The sequence below is a fragment of the Esox lucius genome, chromosome 12 (assembly GCF_011004845.1).
Source record: "Esox lucius isolate fEsoLuc1 chromosome 12, fEsoLuc1.pri, whole genome shotgun sequence".
Lineage (NCBI taxonomy): Eukaryota > Metazoa > Chordata > Actinopteri > Esociformes > Esocidae > Esox > Esox lucius.
In genome coordinates, this window is record NC_047580.1 from 33582933 (window position 1) to 33606829 (window position 23897).

Below are 23897 nucleotides of genomic sequence, written 5' to 3' on the forward strand. Positions count from 1 at the left end.
GTTTCAGGACACTTCCATGTGGGCACTGTGGAGTTTCTGTTGCTATGGTTACTAAGTATACAAACCTAAAACAATGATCCCAGGATTCTATTTTGTACAGCGTGGTGGAAAAGACAGAAAACCCAAGGGGCAAGGGTTCTACTTATGAAAAATATAGGAACATTTGAATAAATATCGCAATATATAATATGTAGAATTGAAATAAACTGTATTTTATCATTTGTACTTGAAATCTACATGATTTAAATATTTACTTTAGAATTAAGCGAGGTTGAAGATACAAAGTCTGGCATAGGGACAGAGGAAAAACAGTAAAAACCATGCATAAAAGGCCTCCTATTTTATAATAAAAAGAATGATTGAGCCATGATAAAAAAAAATTATAAGTTCCCCTTAGGGTGAAGTAAGTATGACAAAAACAAAAAAGAAGAAATGTTTTTTAGTTTTTATTATTTCATCCAGGGACAAGAAAAGTACCATAGTTAAAGAATCACCCATATACATTTACAAACAAACCAGAACATTTATGTAATAAAAAAATGTTTTATTTATCACCCACCTCACACTCCCAAGTTGGTCAACAGCACATAAATTAAAATCAGAACTGTGTGGGACTTCATAACCATCAAGAAGGATGAAGTAGCAAATCTCATCTAGTTAACTCCAATGAAACAGTAGGTCTTCAGTGGCAATAGCAATGATAAACAGTAGTTTTTCCACTAGTAGGGTTCTATCCTTCTCCAATCATTTACATTTTTGATCCAGCTATCAACTGATCAATTTTAGAAATATTATCATACTGGCCATTTTACAAATAATTTAAATATAAGAACACAAGCCAATATGAATGCTTTACTCTTCATTGGGTTCTTTTCTTTTCAAATGGTGAAAAATTGTGAAATAATGAAGATGAGAAATTGAAACAAACAATATTATCCAAGTGACAAAATACAATCACACAAGCAAAGACAGACACTTTACTCTTCCTTGTTATCAGAAATGAGTCTGAGTGGTCTTCGATTCTATCTTCACCTTCCTCTGCCGTGGACCCGTTGCTGCACCTGGACAATGAAATCCAGTTTAAAAAGTAATAATTTATTTATATAACTTTAAATATATATATATATATATATCTTGTTGAATCGTTATTTGTGGAACTCATAGTAAAAATGTTTACATTTGAGTTCTTGTGAGGTGACTCGATGTTCTTCTGTTTGAAAAAGTTACCAACCAAGCTAGTTAGTAGTACTGTACTGTACCTTGCTAACGTTATTTGGCTAGCTAGACAGTACTGTAATTCGATGGGAACCACCAAACAGATTTTAGCTATATGACAGATTTAGGAGTCAAACTGTATCGAGCAAGAAATGGCGGGACGCTCGCGCTGTGGCACATCTGCGCGTGCACAGTTTACAACGTGTGAATGCGTTCGGTCTGTGTTGTGGGAGATTATGTTTGAATTGGTCTGAATTGCGGTGATTGGGGAATTCTTGTCACTCTAAAGATCTTCACGTGAGCGTTGAAATATTTGGATTACGTGGTTTCCGATGGGGTGGTAGTAATGTCATTGTAAGCAACGAAAATAGGAGTTAATATTTCCCGGTTGTAGTTACGTTAAGATTGTTACCAAACTGGTACGAAAGTTGTTACATTGTCAGTAAGTTCTGTAATTACGTTTCTGCTACATCCTGAGGAGGTAAGGAATATTACCAATTATGTGGTCATGCAATTACCTTCGGATAACTTTGCCGCAAAGTTTTGAGAAGGTAATGACATGTTACCAATCTATTACCTATCCGTAACGTCAAGGTTGGTCGTGGTTACGTAACATGTTAGCTGGGTAACTGGCTATGATGTACGAGGACGAGATAGAATTTAAAGTTTTACTATTGGCTACCGTTTAGAGTTCTCATAACCTCACATAAAACCCGGTTGAGCTCCACCCGGAGAGCCATGCTTGTCAACCGCGGGTGGTTCCGACACGTACCGGCAACAAACCGGCAAAATGTACCAACACATAGGCAACAGACCGGCAAAACTCATAAACAGGGAAACACATAGGGAGTGTCAGGAACAAACACGTATGCAGAAGTCAGTATAGGCGCGGTAAGTGCCCCTTCCTCCCACAGTACAACGTAACTGAACGAACTCGCCCGTGACCGACCATAGGGGATGTATTTAGCCATATCGTTAACCAACTAGAATATTTCCACTGACATTCAGACATGTTCTTCGCAAACACGCTAGCTAACATTTTTATGGCACCAATAATCACAAAACACTGACTTTATCAAATGTAACACTGTAGACGGAAATATATTTTAAAACGTTTTAAACGTTGCTGTACATGCCGATAATAAGGTCTTCCACTCTGTGTATCAGGTTGCTATGTACATCGCGAACCAGTATGTGTCAGTATACAGCAACTTGTCAACAGAGGCTTTTCTAAATACTCTCACTGACGGGCAGAGTACACCAGGTGGCGCCGTCTTTCCTCTGTTGGTCTCAAGGTGACCTCGGCAGACTGGGTCTGGGTGTCATGGAGGATGGATGCTCATCATTGTCCTTCATGTTAAGCTCTAAAATGGACAACCTGACTCATCTGAATCACGGTGACATCATAGCCCTAGCCCTGTCTCAGGTTGTCCTTCTGTGATTCGTTGAATCCTGTCCTCTAGGCTCCTCCTCAATGGTACTGCACGAAAAGGTCTAAGGTCCACTTCTGTTGTGTGTGTGTTTGTACTATATGCATAACTTCTCAACGGGAAAAATGTCACCAGTACAAACGTGTTGTAATGTTAACATTGAGTGAGTGGTTTTGTAACTGTACTAAATGAGCTGGCTGCCTGACATTCATCATACACTGACGGGAAACGTTGAGACAAATGTTTAATTAGCATATTTTCCAGGGGTCCTTTTCAATTTGATTGAATTGAAGACTTTACTGCCCATGCCTGTATTTGCTACAGAGATACGATTGGCTGTTTTAATACAAGGCCTGTGGCTTTCACCAAGTGAGCTCCAGAGGTCAAGTTAACGGTTTTAATGAAACTCTGCGACTACTCCTCACATACATCACAAAGCCTTACTGTAATGGCCTAGTTTTACTTTGACAAAGAGGTTTAAGGAAACCTCCGGATTAATAATCACGTTATGTCTCCACGTCACGGAGCGATGTGCAGTTCCCCATTGGAATCCAGCTAGACATAGGATATCCAACAAATGGATGGCGTATTTAACCCCATCCTGAAATTGATAATGGAGGCTACCCAAACCACTTAAACTGCAACGGCCATTTTAGTAATGGGTGAACTAACTACGTTAATTTAGAAAAATGTATGTTACGTATCTTACTTCAGATTAGTCAAATGACTAATACAACTAGTACAGCCAAGAGCAAATACATTAAAACCATCCCCAAAACGTCTTCTGCGTTCCAGCATGGAGCATTTTATGATGGATGTTGTTTTTGTGGGTCTGTTTTACTCTCCACGTGTTAATAGATTCTGTCCAGCTGCCTTACAGGTGTATTTACAAATACATTTTCCCAAAAGTTGTTGAAAAATAATCGACATACTAGATTGTTCGGTAGCGTTAATAGGAATCCCTCTCTTGAACAAATGCCAGATTTTCAAACATCCCGTCTTTCGTCATAACTGTCGATTAATTGGGGTGGTTGGATAAGAAACGCATGGCGTAGTTTGGAAGAAACGTTTGCCCTCCAAATCATCCACTGTATTAACTGAAATGCCCGGTTTAAAAAAGAAATGCTCTTCTATAATACTAGTCTCATGTGAATTCTGGAAATATAATACACTTTTTTCTTTCTGATGGGCTAATCAGGGACATTTTGTGGAGGACATCACCAAACACCCAGATTGTCAACTGAACAGACGTCTAGAGAAGGCTACACTGAGGAGGGACTGGCCAAGTTGCAGAGCACACACTGCTGTGTGAAGCAAAGAAAAGGTCAAGTTTGACAGGTGCTGCTCTCAGTTTGAACAAGAAAATCATAACTGATGAAAAAAATGAATGTGTGAAAGTTAGGGGAAGGCTTTTTTACAACGAATATTTTCTTTCAATGGACTGAACATTGGTAAATGAGTAATTGAAAGGGAGTCACTGCCTATTGAAACTGAAATATTTAAAGTATGAAGTAGGCTGGCATGACAATATGACGGTGTGTTCATTGTCAGATCAGTGACAAGAATGAGGTAAGTAGTAGAAAAAGCGGCCCTGATCTTTCTGCCCGTATGGATTTCTGTGGCTCCCGATGCTCATGGGAGTATTTTTCGTGGGCCACCCTTCAGGGCTCATTTCACTCAAAAGAGATGATTGAAGGCTCTTGGTTACAGTTGGTTACAATTGAAGACTCATGGTTTCACAGGATCATTTTAAAATGTAACTTCTTTAATGTGAAGACCAATAAATACTGTTAAGTCAGATTGGGGCATGTTCAAATGTGCACCATTAGGTCCAGCTTAATTCTCAAGGGTAATTAAAGTGGAGGAAATGGCAGGTAGGTTACTGTTATAAGCAAATAACCTGTCTCTGGGTTACACCTAAGGGACCCCACAGCTCTTGCCAGGCCCAATATCCTCTAAAACCTGAGCCCTCTAAGGGAATAACACCTGTGTTTAAAGCATTGTGTTTTGTCTTCTATCTGTGATCATCTTGTTGTGTCTGTTCAATGTGTTTTTTTTCTGTTTGTTTTTAATCATTGTACCTAAACTGTATGTGTAAACACGTATGCGCAGGGCCCAGCTGTAATAGAGACCTTGGTCTGAGTCTGTGTTCCTTGCTGAAATAAAGGTATAATAATAAAATGACTAGGCTTTGTGAAGCAAAGCCTTGGTGTGTCTTGGTGCTGATCCCCTTAATGTAACACCTGAGACCTCCGTCCGATTGTGGTAGTGTTTAATGCTTATATTATAACTCTAATGTACATACACACAACAGCCCAAAATGGGAGGTTTAAAAAAGCCTGAGACAGGGAGATCCAGTCAGTGGGAACAGACCTGACGCAGCACATGAAGATGGGCAGGTCTCAGTCTCCTTCACCTCTGAAGCGCTCACGTGTGCGGGATACAGACTTAGGGATGAGATCGCCCATATTCAGGTCTTGCTTCCTTTTGGTCACCAGTAAACCAGGAAGTCGGTGAACCACAGACTTGGGATTGCTCATGTGATGACGGCGTGGTACCCAGACCTAAATGCCACGAACGGCGTCGTTGCCTGTGACTCTGTGGGAAAACTATAACGGGCTCAAGATGGGCGTCAGTTTACAAATGGAAACTGGAACAATTATAGTTTTTGGAAACTGGAACGATGATGGAATATTTGACACAGGAAGCAGCCGTGGTGTAAATGGCAGGCCAGATGATGTCTGCAAAACACCGGGAAGAGCTGCTCGGCTCTGTGTTTAAGGCAGTGAGGCTGGCTGCCTACTTGCCGCTCTGTTTCGGCTAACCTTTGCTGGGAAAACTAGGACCTTCCCAGGATATGTTGTTTTTGTATATCTGTCAACCCACCCTCAACCGATGCCACAATGGCAAAAATGAAAAAGGCACTGAAATCGTTGTAGCAGACAGAGTATAGCTTGGAATACAATCACTCGATCAGTTTACTCCAGGACTCGTCTTATACAACTTGATGTGAAAATCCTACACTATTTACACATATGACACTATTTGAACCGCACAACGTCTTCCCGGTTATCTCTCTTTTATGTGACGAAACTGTTAGAAGGCCCACTGCTCCAATGCTTTTGACCTGTCCTTTAACCTGAATGGTTTCTGTCTGGGGATTGTTGGAGCATCTATGGGACTCCATTTAAACCAGAATTTGTAGATATGTGCTTTTTGGAGCAGTCTAAATAGGCCTTTTAACACTGCATTGTTCTTAGCCCTGGGATAAAGTCTCTCTTAGCCCAGGGCTTAGCTCTTAGCCCTGGGCTAAAATCTCCCTCAGCCCAGTGCTTAGCTCTTAGCCCTGGGCTAAGGTGCAGTGTGAACACGTCTAATGAAGGTCAAAAGGTTTGACAGTTATGCCTTATAAAATGCAGTCAGCTGGAAATATGTTTTTTGATGTACCAATGCCATGACATTGATTATATTATTTGACATATAAAGCAATTATTGACACATCCAACCAAGCCTTTCAATTTGAGATATGATACTTGCTGCAAAATTCATTTGGGCCATGAAATAATAGATAATATATTCTGGTTATTTCCTTCATGGCTAATTTCTGGAGTCAAGTCAGAGCGATGGCTGCCAACCCATAATATCAGGCTGCAATTAGATATAGAAGTCAATAAGAAAAGCTGTGTGCTTGGATAAAATATTAATTTTGTCCAAGCGCACAGTGTGTGCAGATATTAGTTTTTCAAGACATTTTTACACCACACAGTCAAATAGAGGGATGTATTCATTTTATGCAATACAGGGCTCAGTGGAAAAGGTCCTAGGGTCTCAGCATTGATTTGACTGTATAAAGGCAAAATAAATAAAGAAACTTTTAATATATATACATTTTTAATTATCTGCAAAGATGTAGTATTGGACCCAATGAGTAAAACACTTTGCGGAGATTTGTTGTTCCCAAGAACAGAAAAAGACTGAAGCTGAACTGGTCTGTTAAACGAACCACGTTTTGGAGCAGCAGTGATCCGCCGCTGATATTCTGCACGTACTCAACTACGCATCAGTTTCCGCATCGTTACGTCACTCCCTGGCACACTTCTGTCGCATCAATCATTCAATAATGTTATGCCTGTACATTAATGCTGCTTGGTTTTAGTGTATGCTATCGCCTAAGTGTGAATGGCGGGAGGGGCGGGTATTTGAGTATATAAACCCACCGAATCAATTGGGATATATAACAACACCGAATCCTTTTTTTCTGGACCTGGTCGTGATACCGCTGGTGAACGTGCAATCTGCCTCGCACTCCTGCCTGGTGAGTCCGTCCCAGCCAATAAGATCGCGAGCAAGAAAACCCCTGTTCTCTGCCTTCTACGTCAGGTTACTCTCTTCCGGACTCTGCCTCTGCCCATTTATCAGTACCGGGAACTGTCACGAGCGCCTCCTTAGTCGACCGACCAAGAGAAAGCGCACTACTCTTGCACGCAGTTAGGCAAAAATAAGGTAAGGACCATCTTGGCCATTTTCCGGCATTCGTTCACTGAGAACCAATAGCATAGATTATAGTTGTACATCTAAAATAACATCCGCAAAGGTTAGACTATTAGTCTAATGTTTGACATTGTAGGTCACATTTGTTCATTATGATCGAACATGTCTATTGAGCTCTGGGCTTTTAATTAGTGGTTTCTTACCGCTTTCAAGCTTTTAGTTTTCGGGAATGCAATTCATGACAGGATGGTCCCTCGTTAAGGCGTGCTACGTCTATTTTTACCCCCCCCGGTCAGCTGGCGAGATGTCACTCCATATAGAAACGGCTGTGAATCCAATTGGAGAAAAGGGCGTCAAGTTGCTTCTATGTTTCTCCTCCGAGGTGTTTCCTGTATAAGGGAAAAAAACGGCCTCACTTCTTAACAGTTTTTGATCGATTTAACCAGTTCGAAGACATGTTTACGCAACTAGTTATCTTTGCGTACAGTTCAACATTTGTGGCAGTGTGACTGGCTACCAGTTGCTGGTTGGCAGGTTGTGCTAGATGTGGAGTGTGTTCAGGATCTTAATGCTGTCTGTGGTTCCAACATCGTTCATGGAAGTTGAGAAACCAAACAGTTTCCTATGTTGCATAATCAAACATGTAACTGCATCTAGACCCATTGCTGGTTTACTGTAAATTTTAATGTAACCCAATGGTTACATTTCTGTTCCCCAGTGGTTTAGGTACATTAGGTGAAACTGAGGAAGAGGCTTCTCATCAAACCCACAGAGATAGTGAACGGAGGTCGTGCCAAGCAGGTCGATGGAATCCAATGTCAAGCCTTTCATTATTTATTTCATTGAAAGGAAGCCATTTTATAGTAGCAGATTTAACTCTCTGTCTCCCCCTGCCTCATTTGAACAGAGAGAACAAGCATGTTTCGGATTATGCTTTTGTTTCTTAATGTCAGATCTTTTCATTTTTAAATGTTGATTGACCTACAGTGGGATGTTTAATAGCACCATGCTGTAATTACAATCTAACAATACTACAGGTTAAAAAGTGTAAAGTTAGTAACGGATATAGATTTCTCTCTGGCTGTCTGTCTCTCTGGCTGTCTGTCTCTCTGGCTGTCTGTCTCTCTGGCTGTCTGTCTCTCTCTTTGTGAATAGTGGTCATCTCTGCTTCCTCTACTTTCTAGCCAGTGGCAAATTTCCACACTGGACATTTAAGGCCAGACATTTTCCATTTGTCCAGTGCAACTTGGTTGGTGGAATGTCTGTCTGGCTTAAGTGGCTTTGGCCAGGACATGGGCGTTCATTCATGCATTTAAAACAGCGGGGTTGGGCGAGCATGTCAGGGCAAATCCAATTAAGTTATTGAGATAAAATCAATACACTCTTCCATATTGGGGGGGGGGGGGGGCACAGTCTGGGTCAGTCAGGGCCTTGGCTAGCTGACCGGTGAGCTGTCCCTCTTTTATTTGCGCACTACATTCAATATGACGCCTATGTGGGAATAAAGAGCCTCTGTGTTGTCTAAATGATCTCCGCACGCTTGAGACCAGTAATGTGAAGTGGACGGCTAAAGGGCTAGGGCTGTGTCACAGCAAGTGTGTTAGGGAAGTTAATCAGTGGTGACATTCAAGCATCCTTGGCAGCCCTGGTATAATATGCCAGAACGATACGGTTAGTGGTAGAACAATAAGGTTAGCAGTACCCAGGTGGCACTCACCTGGGCACATGTTGGCTGCACCAAAGTTTCTGGCAATAGCTGTCTCATTTCCTGTTTCTGGAGTGTGAGAGACGGGATGGTAGGAGTTGGTACCACAGAGCAGGAGAAGACCACATCTTTCCTGTACGGCTAACCATTTTTATACCAACTTCCCTGGTGTCCCGGGTCTGAAATGGTCCATAATCAGAATCGGATGTAAGACGTGTTTCCCCCCTCCATGAACTGCTGTAGAAGGAGGTTCTCTTATGAAACTCACTTGAATGCGTAGTGGGGTTAAATATCACCCTGGACTACAGTTTTATTTCACAAATTCATGTCCCAAATTTAGCCTGGTAATCTGGGGAATCCCACACCTAGTCTGAGGGCCAGGTGGAAGTATCGTCAGCTCGCTCACGCCTGTCGAACCCTGTCAGATCTCCACAAGGCGTCGGGACTCTGGGTCGATTTGGTATTGGGCCACCGTGCTGCATAATCGATGCCCGGTAGCCCCACCCAGACACATTTATCCAGGGCACGCCCTTGCCTTTGCCAGTCGGACTCTCCACAGCACTTGGCAGTGGGATTTCCGGAGATCTCCTAGCACTTTCAAGCCTTCAGAAGAGGCACCACACGCTTTGATTTTAAGGTTGTTTTATGTATTAAGGTCTGGTTTTTTAGGTGGTGGTATTCCTCCTATATTATTTCAGATATTGTTGACTCCCTGTCCTGACTGACCGATTGAGCGGGCCTTCGAGAGCTACTTGACAACTTCTCTTTTATCCTCTTTCATACATCTTTGCATACTGTTTCTGTCCTCTCTCTGTCCCCTGTTTTCACATTGCTCTTCTTTCCTCTCTACTGTATAGGTCCAGAATCATGTCCATCCTGAAGATTCACGCTCGTGAAATTTTTGACTCCCGTGGGAACCCCACTGTGGAGGTCGACCTGTACACCAAGAAGGGTAAGAGATCGTACTAGAGCAGAACTGTCACTGTGCCATAGAAATATAATGAAAAGAATGTGTATCCTTGTTCAGTGAAATAACAGTCGGTGAACTGGTGGCCCACTCTATTCTTAATGTTATGGTCAGAAAACTTTTTTGTCGCTAGCTTAAACATTCCAGACGCTGTTGGTCTGAAATTGAGACTTGGACATTATTTATGCAGTATAAGCCAAGCGTTGTTCAGACACTGTTCTCAGCCGTATGCCCGTTTTTAACATTTGTATATAATAAATGTAACGTTTTAGTAATGCACATTATCTACAACTATATAGCGAACTGTGAGTAACAAATACAGCTTGCAGGTATATTTTCTGGATGAATCATACTTTTTAGTCACGTGCTGGATTAATGAATACATGACAGAAAGGGTTGAATGTATTTTAAATCATTAATCTGTCTGCCTCTTTGGTGAATGTCCTCAATTTACAAAGTGCCTCATGACAGAATTCGTCAGACGAGTCTTCCCCGGCTGGTGCAGGTCTGGATCTGAAAGTGCCGAGTCACGGAGATTCCATTTGCTGGGATGAAAATGTTGTTACCGTGGCAACCCCTTAAACGTTCCTCTTTCTCGTCTCTCTGCGACATCTAAATCTTTTGCAAGACGCATAACCATATAAGAAATACATCTAATAATTGAAGTGAGAACGTTCAATAGTTAAGCTGTATGATTATGTAAGATTGACTTCTCTGCCGCTTCGCAGTTTATTGGAATACAATGGACTCTGATCGTGAGGTTCCAGATGACAGTTTGATTGCAGTCAGGGACACACAGGCTCATTGCTAGACAGACAGACACCAAGCCCAAATGGTGTCAATCAAAAGTGTCCCCTTCAATGAAAATACTTAAACACTTTAGGGGTACTTGTGCAGGCAACAGTGCAAATATAAAAACAATTGTCAGTTAACAGGGCGAACACTGTAATGTCAATTCCGTTCAGCTCTGGGCTGCTCGGTCTCCGACAAGCAGAGCTCGTCTGCCTCCCGGGTTCAGTTAACCTATAGCCTGCACTCGACCCGGAGGCCAATCAGATCACATGGTGTTGGGGGAGTGAAAATAGCCCCTGTCTGTAAGCAGACACGGCCTGGACGGCTCGGTGGCGCTACTGTAACTGTTACTACTGGGAAACCGTGTCCATCCGCATACAGTGGACCAGATGGGACTGAGTAATTTGGTACTTAGAGGTCAGAGCGATGCCATACGAACTGACACTCTTAACTTCATGTTAAGTATGAAGTCATGTTCTCGGTCATGCTGGCCTTTCGTAACGTTTCGAATATCTTTTTTAATCAATTCCATACAGATTTTTCAGATGATTAAACCCACCAACCTGTTTCTGAGCCTGAATGTGTGACTCGGAGTATGTGTGACTGTGGATTTTCTTTGTCTTTCTGCTCTGAGGGCTCTAACAAAGCAGTTAGTTCAACTAAATTAATGAATGAACATCCAGAATGTTAATGAAGCTCTCTGAATGACCTGACCGAAATGGGGTGAGGGCAGTGGGAGTACAAGAATAGAGTACATGCAGGACATCTAAAATTCACAAATTGCGAGTGTTGAATTCAACCCCAAACAGAAAAAAACTTTCCCTGAGTTTTGCTCTCTTTTCGCAGCTTGTGTGAAGGTTGCTTTGGGCTCTGTGATATCTGTAAACAGCGGCTTTACAGATTCTGGTTCAGGATGATTGGAATCCCAGCATTTTATCTCCCCTTAACCGAGCCCCAGCCTGTTATGTCATTGGCCCCAAATAGCGTTCTATCCCCTTGGTAGTGCGCTACTTTCAATCATGGCTCAAGATAGAAGTAGTGTGCTTGATAGGCTACAGGGTGTCATTTGGAATGCCCAGTGTCATTGTCTGCCATCTAAAAAGAGGATTGTTTGAGCTCACAGGAACCAGTCGCCCCAATCTAACAGATTTATTACATAACAGACTTAAATTACACCTTGTACCAGATCGGTGTGCGGTTTTAGCTCTCGTGTCTATTTTTAGACCCAGTAGTCATCAGACAGGATGAAAGTGACTGTCAGATGCTCTTATCTTTTTATTTTTAACCATAAAATAACACATTTTTCTGTTTTAATAAGATGAAAATTGACCCTGAAAATAAAGTGAAACCATCACATATCGCACCGCATATTTCTTAGGGTAGATTGTGACAGATTTTACTATCAGTATTTACTATCAGTATTGTTATTGAGGTTTGAACTTGAATACCAGTGCCACCACTAAGCCTCTATAAATCTGATTCTGTTCATTCAGATTGAGTATAGCAGGCATTCTGTAGTTGATTTCCTGAAGCAGATGATTTGGTGAGCGTGGCCTACATTTGCCTGTCTGGTTAAGCCCTAAATCCTGCCTGATCGCAGGAACCCCGTCAGTGGTTTTACCAGTTTTTGTTTTCACATCAAATGGCAGCCGCAATTGAATTCGCACGTCCTTTCTTTTATTTCGTGTGGTTGAATCCAAAATGGCCGACTTTGGTATATTCTAGTGGCTGCTGCACTGCATCGTGCTCTCGTTTCGTCGCATCAAAGATGCTGCTGCGTTGCACATGCTCAGTGGAGAGTTTCTGTCCCACCCCTTGGACTTGGCTCGGGTGTCTGTCCTCCTCTCCTCCCCTGGGAGCTGCCTTTCATTACGTCAGGACGGAGGGGAATGCTACTTGCACATTGGATGACTTTTATTTCCTGTTGCTTTTATTATTGGGATTAGTAGTTAGTTACAATTGTTATGTTAAGAGGTCTCCATTCCTTCCATGGATGAGTATAGTTTTTTTTTTTTCTTCTACTTTGTTAATAAAATAATAAATAAATGTAAGCAGATTGGATCCTGTAGCATCAGGACATGAAAATGTCTGTATATAAAATAGCTTTGACCATCTAATAATAATCAAATGGCCTTGATTGATTGATTGATTGATTGTTCCTTCTTCAGGTCTGTTCAGGGCTGCGGTCCCTAGTGGTGCCTCCACTGGAATCTATGAAGCTCTGGAGCTGCGTGACAATGACAAGACCCGCTACATGGGCAAAGGTATGACTTCCTGATCCTACTGGACTAGCCAGATAGACCTCCTGTTCTGATTGGCCTAGCTAGTTAGACCTCCTGCAATGATTGGACTAGCTAGTTAAACTTCCTGTTAGTAGTTTAGCAGAGAACCGTGTAATTTAATGGGGAAATTGGCAACATAGTTGTTCAGCATGTAATATTGACTTCACGTTCGATTTCAAACATCCCTGGCCATAGTACAAAGCTCCCTCTTCATTTTTCTTTCCATCCTCTCTCACCCTTCTTTTCTCTGATACTTCATCCTTCTTTCCTCCTCTGTCAGGGGTGAAAAGGGCCGTTAAATATATTAATGAGTTCTTGGCTCCAGCTTTGTGTAACCAGGTAAATGTGCAGTGTGGAGTGACAACAGACGTGGAGATAGAATGAACGACCCCGATCACCCGGATCTGATGTTGACTAAAGCACGACTTTGTAGTGGCTAACTAATCTCCGTAGCAGGCATTCACAGACAATCGCACGTTTTCTTGGAAGTCATCATTAACACAGCAGCCGACGTTACCACCACCCCAAGTCGTTCTGCGACGGGTGGACTGTGGCAGCCATTTTGTTGCTCTACAGCTGACCCGAGTCTGGCTCTGTGGTGGTATGGTAACGCCTGCTGCCCTTGCATGGTGTTTTTCCCCGTTGGGTCATGATGCTCTGCTTGTCCTTCTGCAGGTGTCTCAAAGGCCGTTGGTCATATCAATAACACTATTGCACCTGCACTTGTTCGGCAGGTAGGACCATTTACTGTTTGACTAACATCGACAGTGTTGTGCTTGTGTCCAGTCAGTGTTGCGGAGTGCAGTGGTTCTCAAACTAGGGACCTGCGGACCACTAGGTACGGCGTGGGACGGGGCGTGTGCATCTTGATCTAACAGGACATTTGGTTATCCATCGAATACATTTAGGAGGTGCTGATCTAAATCGACGCTGAGAAATGTCTCTTTGACGCACGCCACCGTGTTTAAAAGTTTGAGCTTTGAAACGCTCACTAAAAATATGGTGCCCGGAAAACCTGGGGGAACAAACATGTTTTTACACTCTGAATTTTCTCTGAAATTCTGATTTAAATTCGGATGAATTTGCCAGAGTGGTCTTCCGGTCCAAAACATTTGAGAACCACTTGCCCAGTGTATGATTTACCAGACACCTGGTGGGGTACTTTTCCATGTATTACAGTTAGGAGGGTAAAATAACATATCGCTTAAAGGCCACATTTACACCAGCCCAATTCAGATCTTTTGCCCAATTCTTGACAAAATAGTATCAAATACAAAAAATGTGTATTAGTGGCAAAACATGAGAATTGAGTTGGCAGTGGCAAGGTTAACAAGCAGCCAAAGTTCATTAGCAGTGTTGTTGATCCCATGGAGTTTGCTGGATACAGGATACATATTGTCTGGCTTTCGTCTTTTGCAGTCGTCTAAGTTGTTGCAAGGACCGTTATAGGAATAAAACACTGTCACTGATCCCTGTTTCCTCACATTGATCCATAGTTCTTCAAGCTTCAGCCGTAGCACTGTGTAGTGAATGAACCTCAGTGTCCGTGTTTCATGCTAACCTGTTTGTACTTTGAACCAACCCTGTGACTGCTTGTGGCCAGTTTTTATCCTCTCTAATGACTGCTGTCTCTGCTTCCGTCTGTCGGGTGTGTTGTTCAGAATGTCAGTGTCTTGGACCAGGAGAAGGTCGACAAGTTGATGCTGGACATGGACGCCACCGAGAACAAGTGTAAGTTGGCCAACTCTACCCGCAGGACAACTTCAAAAGCTTTAGGATCCTATCATTATTTTTAAACATTGTCGCAGTCTATTTATCACTAAATATTCACCAGGCGGGTTCAAAGGTTATGTTGACATAAGTTGACATTGACCTATGTCATGTTTATTCGGGTATGGGCCCTTACATCCTGGAACCCAGAACCAGAACCCCAATGTGCCTGCTTTGTGTGTAAACATGTCAGAAACACTCACGTCCTCTCACATAGCTGTATTTGGAGCCAAGGGTTAGGGTTAACACTCTGAGCTGGTCTTCCTACTAGCCACTTGGTTTATTTTTATTTTATAAAATGTTTTTGCTTCGCTGTTCAGCTAAGTTTGGCGCCAACGCCATCCTGGGTGTTTCCCTGGCTGTGTGCAAGGCTGGTGCCGCAGAGAAAGGCGTCCCCCTGTACCGTCACATCGCTGACCTCGCTGGGAACCCCAACGTCATCCTGCCCGTCCCCGTAAGTAGACGTCGGGTGTTTGGATGTCAGGCCTCCTGTGTGTATCAGAGCTACTCGTATTACACCAGACGCAGTACACATTGACAAAAAGGGGGAATAAATTGTCTGAACAGGCGCCATAGCGATGGCTGACGCGGTAGATGTGTAACAACGTGTTCAGTAGCTGCTCTTACTGTTTTCATATTTGTCGCTGTCCCAATAAACATTTTCCATATAACTGAAGGTATTTTAAAACGTCCCATTTCTCTAATCTAGGCTAGTTATTGTAATATTTGTGTCAGCCCTGTGCCTGCGGATGGTGGTGGTAATTTTCTGTTCGTGGAACCAGTGCCATGGAACTGTAAATAAGAACCCTCTCGCCCGTCCACAGGCCTTCAACGTGATCAACGGTGGTTCCCACGCTGGCAACAAGCTGGCCATGCAGGAGTTCATGATCCTCCCCGTCGGCGCCAAGACCTTCAAGGAGGCCATGCGCATCGGAGCCGAGGTCTACCACAACCTGAAGAATGTCATCAAGAAGAAGTATGGCCAGGACGCCACCAATGTTGGAGATGAGGGAGGCTTCGCCCCCAACATCCTGGAGAACAAAGAAGGTGGGTGAGCTGGAGGGGGTGGACGAAATAGAGGGCAGCTTCGCCCAAGACATCCTGGTGAACCGGGATGAAGAAGGATGAGCGTCAGTCAGTTTTTCAGTAAATAAGTAGATCAATCAGACATTCAAACTCTCAGTCAGTTATTCAATCAGTAGATTAATCAAAAGGATAGCACTTTACGTCAGTCAGTCAAATTTCCCCAGGGAAATGATCTGTACCCGAGGAAAACTGTTGTATCTGTACCCGAGGAAAACTGTTGTATCTGTACCCGAGGAAAACTGTTGTATCTGTACCCGAGGAACATGTCTAGTTTCTTATTGAATCATTAGCAGTACGGCACCACTTCCCTTTGGGAGGGTAACAATGATGTGTGTTAAAGAGGTCCGCTGACTTTGATGTTCTTCAAACTCTTCAGGACTCCTTTGCCTTCGCATCTTTTTACCCATTCACCCAAATGTCTTTTTCCATGATCTCCTCCATCAGCTCTGGAGCTGCTGAAAGAAGCCATTGCCAACGCCGGCTACACCGACAAGATTGTGATCGGCATGGACGTGGCCGCCTCCGAGTTCTACAAGGATGGGAAGTACGACCTGGATTTCAAATCACCAGACGACCCCAGCCGCTACATCACCCCCGACCAGCTGGGAGACCTCTACAAGAGCTTCGTCAAGGATTACCCAGGTCCGTTACCAAGGGTTACCCAGGTCTGTTACCCAGGTCTGTTACCAAGGGTTACCCAGGTCCATTAACGAGGGTTACCCAGGTCCGTTACCCAGGTCCGTTACCAAGGGTTACCCAGGTCTGTTACCACGCTCACCTCTGATTCTCTTGACACTGTTGTAGCCCTGCCCAGTCAAAATGTTGTTTTCTATTGTACAGATTTTGTAAACAATGTCAGTTGTACTGAAGTATTATGGATTAAGGCTGATCCCCATTAGACTGACCAGACTATATGGCTGATCCCCATTAGACTGACCAGACTATATGGCTGATCCCCATTAGACTGACCAGACTATATGGCTGATCCCCATTAGACTGACCAGACTGTAAGGCTGATCCCCATTAGACTGACCAGACTATATGGCTGATCCCCATTAGACTGACCAGACTATAAAGCTGATCCCCATTAGACTGACCAGACTATAAAGCTGATCCCCATTAGACTGACCAGACTATAAAGCTGATCCCCATTAGACTGACCAGACTGTGCCTGGTTCCTGACACCCAGAATAAGACTGAGCTAATAACACACTAAAGATGTCGGTTTAGACTGTAGCTATGGTGTTTGAAAGACAACCAACAATCTGTTGAAATGCTTTGGATCAGATGTGATCACACAGAGAGCCTGAAGTAAATGAGTTGAACAGTACATGTGGTGGTTTAACACATCCATTGTCCTCCCCAGTGGTTTCCATCGAGGATCCCTTTGACCAGGACGACTGGGCGGCGTGGTCCAAGTTCACGGCCGAGACCAGCATCCAGGTGGTGGGGGACGATCTGACGGTCACCAACCCCAAGCGCATCGCCAAGGGCGTGGCTGAGAAGGCCTGCAACTGCCTGCTGCTCAAGGTCAACCAGATCGGCTCTGTCACCGAGTCTCTGCAGGCGTAAGTACTGGACACAGGCTGGCGTTGGCGTGTTGGTCGGGTTATGGCCCGGGGGGTGTGGCCGCTATAACAAGAATATAGTCTTCTCCTCAAACGCTGGCTGTTCCTCCATTCTGCCTCTTCCAATACGCTTTGAGAAGGAGAGCTGTGACGAGATGTGTGCAATTCACAATCTCCACATGGAAAGCAGAAAATGCCCAAGATGCATGCGGCCCTAGATGACATGTTCTCAACTACAGGCTTAGTTTCCTAGACTTACAAAGACCAAAAAGAAATGGCTAATGAACCTGCTCGTAGTTGATCGTCACAGAGCTTGTAAATCCCAAGAAGGGAATTTAATTAATTACAAAGACATACATCGAGGCTCTACTTGTTTGTTGTTTAGCTGCAAGATGGCCCAGACCAACGGCTGGGGGGTGATGGTCAGTCACCGCTCTGGGGAGACCGAGGACACCTTCATCGCCGACTTGGTCGTCGGACTCTGCACTGGACAGGTACGCCTCACGATGGTTACTGTTTATGCGCCACGGTAATCTAGAAACCTAAATGAGCTGAAATGCGATGTGCAGTTGTTTCTGTGAAGATACTTGCTCCATTCCTTAGTGGTGCAATTGCAATTCTAGAGGCGAGTGATATTTACTGTTTAGAAATACTAGCTTTTTGTGAACTCCGGTAACTGATCCTCCTGTTTCCTTCTACAGATTAAGACTGGGGCCCCATGCAGGTCCGAGCGACTGGCTAAGTACAACCAGCTGCTCAGGTGAGCTGAATTTTGTCTGTTACTAGTAGAAAATTGTTACTTCTTAGGGACTTCTAATAAGGGGCCACAAGGGAAATAAGTGAATTCATACACCTGCATACAATTCCTTCCACATACAAAAATTAATTGTAATAGTATTTAATGAACCTTATGCTTCCGTTGACAGGACATGCATATTTAGGACCATCAAAATATACTGGACAAATATCAATGATTGGTGTATTTTATTTATTTTTTCTTGTGTTGTGGTTCAAGTTTTTTTTACCTACAGACAGTCAAATTAACAGACTTCCTTCTGTAGGATTGAGGAGGAGCTTGGAGACAAGGCAGTCTTCGCCGGACAGAACTTCAGGCACCCAATATAAGGAGGTCCAACTGTTCCTTGGGCCTAAGTGTTTTCATCCTGCATAAATACAGTTAAAACAGCCCCGCACACACACAAAGCCGCGCTAGGTCGCAACACCCTGCTTTGACCAGAAGTAGAAGGATGGAACAGCATTGAAACGAAACCCAAGGTCCAAGTGTGTGGCTCTTTGAGCAAGTTAGGAAACCTTAATCTAACCTTTTCTGCACTGACCAATAGTGCCCCACTAACCCCCCGTCCTCTGCTTCTGGCTCCGGAATAATACTGGTCCCTGTTTGTGTCAGTGTCACATTTATCGTACGAACATAAGATAGCAGTTTTTTTCCGCTACTCGTGAGTGTTAGTGATTCTCAGTTGTCTCCTATGTGTTTATTGTAGTGAAGAGCTACTGTAACTTTAGCTCTGTGCTGTTACTGAAGAGGACAGACGAGTATGTGCAATGTGTTGTCTCTGAGCGGAGTGTTTCTAGTGTTGCTACTGTAAAGCGTCGGCAGAATGACAAGAAATAAACCTTTACATCGGACAGACGTCGGTGCCCCCCGTGTGTTTTCTTGTCACAAGCAAATGTGCTAATTTCTTGCTGCCAATCAATGAATGTGGGTATTGCTGTTGGTTTGATATCATTAGCATTGGTTATTTAGAAACAAGGGACGTCATCGATGTTCCTCAAACTGTTAGTGGCCGTTCTTAGGGCCTAATGTTTATAATAGAAACTGGCTGTGAGAGGCAGTAACATGAGCACACGATGCCAGGGACTCCAGCTGGGTAAACTGATCCAGCGGAGCAGAAATGTCTCCTCAGAAAGGCTGGTGGGATCCAGAATTGGGTATAAAGTATATATGGAAGTCATTGTCCAATTGAAAATCTAAAATGTTTTAGCTTGGTTGGTACAATGGAACTGTGCCAGAAAGTGTCAACTCCCATCGATTGAGCATTTGAAATGTTAATCATTAAGTATCAGTAAGAGTTACTCCAGGGTACGAGATCCTGCGGAAAATTAGGTTCATTCTTTCAGGGAGCTTTAGAGACCTTGTTTCACTCTGTGTTTTAACTATCTTACAGGTAACTGTAAACCGTGGTAAATATTGCCTGGGTTTGACAAATATTTTTCTGTTCAATGTTTAGATTGCGCCGGTAGCTGGTTTATAAGAGCAATCAGGCACCTTGGGTGTTTGTGGTAGATGCCCAGTATCCAGTTCCCATGGTTAAGTGCTTCATTCAGCCACTCCTCACCTTAGCTGTGGTGTATGACCGTATAACACACCACTTGTGCTTCTAGATGATTGCTGTTACTCATTAGGCACACATTTCATTAGAAACTATAAACATTTTAACCAGTGGGAAAATGAACTTGCTACCCATACATGGAAAATGCATGTGTGAAATATATCTGAAATGTCTTTTCCAAAACGCATAAAGCAAATAACATTTCTCAGCATATTTCAAAATGTTTTCTGGAATGCATGAAGAATCTATTTTAAATGTTTTTAGTTTTCCCTCTGGGTATGCTATCCTGGTATAGTGTGATTGGAGAACTACCACAATCAACTCGACACCAACTGCCTCCAGTCCAGTCGCTCAAATATGCCAAAGCTTAGGGCTCGAACATTGTCAATGGTTTAGGGGCTAATTAGACCCTCCTTCCAGTGAGTGCGCAACGATGCAGCCTCCATCAGCGAAGTGGAATCCCATCACGCAGTGACGGAGATTTGCGGATACTCTGCCTCGAGCTCTGGCACCGCCCTTACAGTACATCGCCAGTGAGTCATACGCCATCTAGTGGTTACTGCTGGGATGAACTAGTTTCAAAAACCGATTCAAATAAAAACAGAACACTAGGGGTCACTCTTTCCACTCGCAATGAGAGGTATGTTTTTGTTAAAGCAAACGGGCTACATGCAATATGGTACAATGTGTGGTTTCATTTTTAAGATGTCACATCAAATTTTACGCGTGACTTGGCACGAAATGTGTATGTTATGTTTATACGTCACAGATCCAGGTTCATTTGTTCATTGTATGCAACCAACAATGTGTATAAAAACATGATTGTGTGCAACCTAATACCGACTGAAGGATATTACGAATCCAGAATGCTGATTGCGCTTATAACCGGTTTATAATGGCATTATGACACCTTGGGGGTTTTGTGGTATATTGGAAACTTACAACGGCTAAATGCTGTATCCAGGCACTCATTGATGCGGCATATCTATGAACAGCTCTTAGGCGTGGTATATAATGTAGTGTTTTATTACAATATTATAGGGCCAAGTTATACTATGGGATACATGAGCAGGGTGTGTGTTTTCGTTTCAGGCCAGTGGGCTGACATACTTGATTCCCTTAAATCACCGCATCCTGAAACAGAAATCCCCAGGAAAGCAGTGACCACTGAAGACACATACCTTGTCTAATCTCGTCATTGTAGCCCGCATACTCAGCACTGACATCAAAGAGGACGAACTCTGTGGTCAGGTTCTTGGAATTTCCCGTTTTTCTATACAGTAGGTGGCGGTAATTTACCAGTAGATGTAATACCCATCTCCACATCCAAAGATGAAGAAGAGGAGGTGTCATGCTTAGTGGTCCTCACTCTGTGCCTCTTTAGCCAACTGAAGAGAAATACACCGACACCGATTACTACTTCTTTATTCCATAATCCATCATTTTATGACAGAATTATCAAACGTGGTCAGTTGCGTTTTTATTAAAAAAAAGACCCCCCCCCCTCAGTGGTTCGTAGCTGGCTAGCTAGATTAGCTGTGTAGTAGCAGCAGCAGCACTTGGCTTGCTAGCTAGCTGCCTGGCTATTGTTTTGTTGTTGTTGCAGTCAAACCTCAAACAAATCACAGATGTTGTAGAACAAGCTCACGAAGGTAAGTGTTGCAGTAGATGTTGCTATCGTGGTTCTACTCCTGCTTTGATGTCCACGAATAAAAGAGGGTTTGACGATGGCAAATAAAAGAAGTAATGCTGTCTTGTTAGCTAATGTAGCTAATTTTATCATTAGCTTTTATCACGAATTAGCTTGATGTGCCATTGGAGGGTGTCGTTGTTGTGGTGATGACAACGAAATATTATTAGCCTAACTAGCATCAATCAATGTTTAGCTTTTTGGTAAGGGATTGCCTCAATCGGACATGATCTGATTATCTAGTGTTAATTCAACCACATATAATCTATTTATGATCTAGCTAGATAGCTAACGTCAGCTAGCTAACGTTGCAAAATTACATCTACCAGAGAGACCGACTAGCAAGTGCTGCTAGCTATGTAACCATACTGCACCTGCCAGTGCCAGTAGTTAAGTTGGCTGTTATTAGCAAGCAAGCTAGCCAAGCTAACTAACAGCCACTGAAGCTAGGTACTATAAAAAGGATGCTATCTAGTAAGCATCTAAACTTGATAGTATATATTTGGAAGGTAACTACCTTACTGGCCAGGGTTTTATAGTGTATAAATACGCAAAGTTCTACATTTTCGTTAATTAGTTAACTGTTTTGCCTAACTAAGGTAAGTTAATTAGATGGTTAGCACGCTAACAATGCCCTAATTGTCAGAGATGGCTTGCTAGGTTGTCGCTTTTCCCCCGGAATTATTATTTTACTGTAACTGTTAATGAAATCTGTGATTTATGGCTATACATTCACAGTTATGGCCATCATTACCAAACACTACTACATCAGGGTGAATTGGTACCTTTGACGTCTTTATTTGTTCCAACAAACAACAAGAGTTTATACATTACAGTTAATGGGTGATGTATTATTTCCTAATGAGCATCACCAGAATAGGCACAACTGTGTTGGGTAGTTATGATCAGAGTATACATCTTATTAACACTGGATGTCAGTTACCTATACTGTAACAATGAGTCTTTGCCCCCATGCGTTGGATCTTTAAACCGTCTTAATCCCAATGTATTGATTTGCCTTCCAAAGGCCTTTAGCTCTGACAGACAGGGTTTCTGAGTACAACACTGATGTGATTGTAAAGCCACTGCTGTGTGGTTACTGTAAGACTGTTGGACCTCAACACAAGCATTGAATAATAATTGGGTAATGTTACTGTCTGGCACCATTATGTTGAGTAACACACACACACACGTTGGGATACATATAAGGTTTCCACTGTCTACCGTTGCACGAGGCATTTACTCCGGTTAGCCTAGATGTGTTCTGACAGAATAGGAGTAATCAAATGAGTGTTCTAGGCTGTTTGGAGAGGGGGAACACTTCACGTTCAACCCGAGAGGGTAATTTGGAATTGTTTAAGGACTGATCTGAGAGGGTTGTGGCAGCTGATACATCTGGGAAGGATGTGTGAGGGATGTGTGAAGGATGTGTGTGGCGTGCATCTGGAAGACTTTGCCTATAAACTGTCTGTCAGTGTGATGGAGGGTAGCTTCCCCCGTGTGCGCCTGATTCACTGGGCCTGCGCCCCCAACCACAGACTGCTCCCTGCCTGTCCGTGCACTACTTTGGAGAGCCGTGGTGGCTGGTGGCGCACTATGCAGGGGCAAGGGCGTCATTTGGGGCATGGGCGAGTGTTCACTGTGCTTCTGTGGCACCTCTTTGTTGCTTGATTTGTCAATAGGCAGAGTGAGGGAATTGAGTGTTTTCATGCTGTGTTCGTATTCAGCCGGGCTCTCTCTCTGCGCGCGCGCGTGTGTGTGTGTGTGTTGTTCACCTAGATCCCTCTTCAGAAAACATCCTTGCCTCACATTATTTAGGAAGTGAAGGAGTAGCACAACAGTACACCGTTACGGTCTAAGCTCAGTGGAAGTCAGCAGTCAGTCACTGTGAAAGAGCTAACAGAACATCAGCCACTATCCGTGGGGGTAGCTTTTGAAACTGAAGGATGCATGATATTGCTCGATTGTTTTCTATCTGAATAATCCCCGTACTGTAAATGGTCTTTGCGACCACTGCTGTTCTTAAAAAGGGTTCAGTGAATTGCTTACATTTTGTCTGAGCTTGGCGGTTTTTAAATCGTTGTGTTGGTATGTGTGATTCTGTTGGTTGTGGATCATACGCAGGTGAATGGATGTGAGCCTTCCTAACAGTTCACCTGTCTAAGCGTCCTGTGTGCTCTCTCTTCTTGTATCACTGGTCGGACTGTTAGTTTTGGGCACTGCTCTACGCACAAGAAGGCAGGGGTTGGTCTGTCTGAGTAACATTGCATTGTTAGTTTTTTTTGCCTATCTGGATTTGAAACCCACTTCATTGTTATCTGTTGGTTGCATTGTTACCTTGTTGGACAATGTTCTTTTGTCCAGACAGAGCATTCATTTCCCATGATCCCTCCAAGAGCTCTTGATGGAACGTTCAAGTGCTGAACATTCATTAAATATAACTATCTGTCAGAGCCAGCCTTTACTGGCTGGCAGCACGCAGAATGCTGCTCTGACAACAAGCAAGGCGGGCTACTCTCTCTCCTCTCCTCTCTGTCTTCTCCTCTCTCG

At 43.3% G+C, this 23897-nt stretch overlaps 2 protein-coding genes across 5 annotated transcripts in view; both read left to right on the forward strand.

Annotated features, from left to right (window-relative positions):
• The first annotated feature begins 6969 nt into the window (after positions 1 to 6969).
• Positions 6970 to 18958, forward strand: eno1a (enolase 1a, (alpha)). 4 transcript variants are annotated; one of them, XM_034295988.1, is made up of 12 exons: positions 6970 to 7148; positions 9699 to 9793; positions 12769 to 12864; positions 13163 to 13221; positions 14544 to 14613; positions 14973 to 15106; positions 15477 to 15699; positions 16183 to 16380; positions 17105 to 17306; positions 17692 to 17800; positions 18008 to 18066; positions 18368 to 18958. In XM_034295988.1, the coding sequence occupies exons 2-12, from the start codon at positions 9709 to 9711 to the stop codon at positions 18429 to 18431; spliced, it is 1299 nt and encodes a 432-aa protein (XP_034151879.1). In that variant the 5' UTR covers positions 6970 to 7148; positions 9699 to 9708; the 3' UTR covers positions 18432 to 18958. The 4 variants fall into 4 exon arrangements, with proteins under 4 accessions (XP_034151879.1, XP_034151876.1, XP_034151877.1 ...); XM_034295985.1 differs by lacking the exon at positions 13163 to 13221 and adding an exon at positions 13558 to 13616 and having other exon boundaries at positions 6977 to 7148; XM_034295986.1 differs by lacking the exons at positions 6970 to 7148; positions 13163 to 13221 and adding exons at positions 9350 to 9478; positions 13558 to 13616.
• A 2212-nt stretch (positions 18959 to 21170) lies between these two features.
• The window catches only part of rerea (arginine-glutamic acid dipeptide (RE) repeats a), a 163946-nt gene continuing 161219 nt past the window's right edge, over positions 21171 to 23897 (forward strand). Inside the window, exon 1 of the mRNA XM_034296121.1 lies at positions 21171 to 21309. The gene's annotated coding sequence lies outside the window, so the exon portion shown is untranslated. The remainder of the gene's footprint in view (positions 21310 to 23897) is intronic.